The sequence below is a fragment of the Lygodium microphyllum genome, chromosome 30 (assembly GCF_053477565.2).
Source record: "Lygodium microphyllum isolate KBCC chromosome 30, Lygodium_microphyllum_v1.1.10, whole genome shotgun sequence".
NCBI classification, from domain to species: domain Eukaryota; kingdom Viridiplantae; phylum Streptophyta; class Polypodiopsida; order Schizaeales; family Lygodiaceae; genus Lygodium; species Lygodium microphyllum.
In genome coordinates, this window is record NC_141164.1 from 96,737,168 (window position 1) to 96,739,873 (window position 2,706).

General features: G+C 46.6%; 1 protein-coding gene across 2 annotated transcripts; it reads right to left on the bottom strand.

Annotated features, from left to right (window-relative positions):
* Positions 1-315: 315 nt before the first annotated feature.
* On the bottom strand, positions 316-2,225 carry LOC148010148 (ethylene-responsive transcription factor WIN1-like). 2 transcript variants are annotated; one of them, XM_087672657.1, is made up of 2 exons: positions 1,844-2,225; positions 316-1,386 (listed from the first exon to the last, which is right to left on the bottom strand). In XM_087672657.1, exons 1-2 carry the CDS (start codon positions 1,921-1,923, stop codon positions 372-374), a joined length of 1,095 nt encoding a protein of 364 aa, XP_087528783.1. In that variant the 5' UTR covers positions 1,924-2,225; the 3' UTR covers positions 316-371. The 2 variants fall into 2 exon arrangements, with proteins under 2 accessions (XP_087528783.1, XP_087528784.1); XM_087672658.1 differs by lacking the exon at positions 1,844-2,225 and adding an exon at positions 1,556-1,832.
* Between the last annotated feature and the right edge of the window lie 481 nt (positions 2,226-2,706).

Consider the following 2,706-nt stretch of genomic DNA (forward strand, 5'->3'; position numbering starts at 1 on the left):
GCAATCTTGTGACTCACGATGTGTCAGAAACCAGGCTTTTGAAAGACCCTTATGCCAACTGATGGCTTTTCTGTCCGGTTTTGTTATAAAGTACGCTGAGTGCTCTAGTTGGAAAGCTATTTATCAAAACATAACAATATATGTCTACTGTGAGTGCAACACAAAATGCTAACAAAACGACTTATGCGAGGAATTTGTAGCTGTTATTGGCGAATTACACATTAATTAGCTGTCAATGCTTGCTAATACATTGAAAAATGAGCTGTGATTCCAAACCTTTGACACAGACATTAAGCAAAGACATTTCATGTCATGTTGTATATTCAAAGCTATTAGCTGTTAGATACATGGAGATCTGCATTTAAATCCCACTAATAGTTCCACTTAATTGGTGATCCGCAAGTATTCCAATTACAGGAATGGAGAGGCTGATGAGTGGGGTATGCAATCGCCTGTGAATGATACTGCATGAAGCTGTAACCTGAATTGCTGAGCCGATCCTGGCTTTTATCTGATGCTTTCATGGAAGGAGGTACTGGATGAGGATTATCATGAATGGCATGCGATAAATGTAGTCTGTCAGTTTGGTATAAACAAGTAGTATTAATGCTACTGAAGCTGGTTGCTGAAAGTGCAGGATCGGACTCACTGATGTTTCGTTGCAGAATATCGAAGCTAGGACCATCTCCCAGAAGCTCCTCTATCATTTGGGAGGCGATCATATCTTCAGTTTCAGCGGCTATACCAGGACTGTCCAGGATGTCAGATGTACTGTTGCATTTTCCGAATGACGCTTGATCCTGATCATAATGGCACGCTGTGGTATTAATGCAGTCAGACGTGGTACTATCTATGCCGGTCTTGCACAGATTGCTCCTGTTGCACGACCTCGTCTTTGTGTCCAGCTCAACTGTCATAACCCAGCTAGATTTATCATCACTAGAGTGGCGCACTGACTGACTCTGCCATATACCGAGGTTCGATTTCTCGGTTTCGAGGCGTAGGCAAGTGAGGGACTGAGCCTCTATTGCAGAGTTTCTGCTAGGCTCAATATTAGTGATGGCAGCTCTGGTGCAGCATGGATCGGTACTTACAACTAAAGTGTTAGATATCGTTGATGATCCGTTGGGATTATGATATTGGGAATGGTCGTCACCTTCCTGCAGAGATTGAAGGTAGCAGCGCTGCAGTTTGGCGATGAGAGCGGCAGACAATAGCGGCTTCCTGGTTACAGTCGCATGGCGATAGCGATGATCATTATCGTTAGCCAGATCAGACGGAAAATTAGTTCTGGCCCTCGGACCGCACATGAGCCGGGCAGCTTCATCATACGCCCTCGCTGCATCTTCCGCTGTTTCGAAGGTTCCCAGCCACACCCTCGTCTTCCTGCTCCATGCAGCGACACTAAGTCAGTCTCAATGTCGATCAAGCTCCTCTTTGAGAGCAGGTCATGAAATCTCGTCAGATGAATTAGACAAGCCAGGCAGCGGATTCTAATTAGACCGATAATCAAAAGAATAGCGGATTCTAAGTACGCCGATAATTAATCAACAACCTAAACATCTACATGAGGCCAGTTCGTCGCCACATGGCAAATGCTTACTGGCAGCTGCTGACACGGATTTACTTACATTTATGGACAAACGCATGACGTTATTCAGTAACGTTTAACACAGCGCGCCATTGAAGCTCCTAGGTTTACATAAACCTATCTGAAAGTGATAAGTCTGACAATGAAGGAAAGATCACTAAGTATATGCATGCGCAGGTGTGCAGAGGACCACCTTTGCTTCGTGAGCTGATCATAATAGCCCTAATGATATTGTTAAACAGAGTTGCTTACAAGAGAGGGTGTCGTATCTCGGATACCCAAGAGCCCCAGTGGCGCTGTCGGACGCCTCGGTATCGCTGGGGCCGAGCCATAATTTTGCTGCACTCCGATGAGAGATTATCTGATACCTTGTAGAAGAGAGAGAGAGAGAGAGAGAGAGAGAGAGCAATGCGAGGGGATGAATTGAGGAGAAAACCTCAGTCTGCCAGAGCTGCTTTCAGCTGACAGGTGCTCTCCATGTTATATATAAAGTCTCTAGTGCTGCGCGTATTTTGATGCTAGAGCCCAGCAGTATCAAGCTCTCAGTGTAACCAGCCAATGCTCATATTTTGGGCCCATCATCATCATCAGCGCATATGTATGGTATGCTGCCCTAACACGGCGTGCTGGCGGGGCCGTGATTAGCCCTACTACCTACGACTAAGAGACACTACAACCCTAAATAAGAGACTCATGATGAATACTCTGTGAGAGAGAGAGAGAGAGAGAGAGAGAGAGAGCGAGAGGACGATCTACATTCTGGAATCTGCTGCGGCCGTGTGTGGCCTTCTCATACGGCGAAGGACAGACAGGCTCTCCACTCTGGGGCCCTCGCACCCACCCGCGTGCCCCTCCCTCCGCGCCACAACTGTTTCACATGTCCTTGCAATCTCGATTCCCCTCCCTCCCCTCGGTCTACTAAAATATCACCCATGTGTATACGCGTCTTCAGCGCTTGATTCGGCTGTTCACATTAGCTCGTGATTGGTTCCCACTTGGCGAGCAAGCACTAGCTTCACATGGACCAATGTTTACGAGCACCTTCGTCACATTTGTATGCGTGGCAAGGAGATCGATGAGTGGTGACACATATTAATGCTTTCCTAGTTTGAACA

Bases quoted from the DNA above. Each gene is read 5' to 3' on its own strand.
- LOC148010148 (XM_087672657.1), bottom strand. From the start codon at position 1,923: ATGGCTCGGCCCCAGCGATACCGAGGCGTCCGACAGCGCCACTGGGGC. The intron at 1,387-1,843 runs GTAAGCAACTCT...TGCATGGAGCAG, and splicing joins GAGATACGACACCCTCTCTT to GAAGACGAGGGTGTGGCTGG.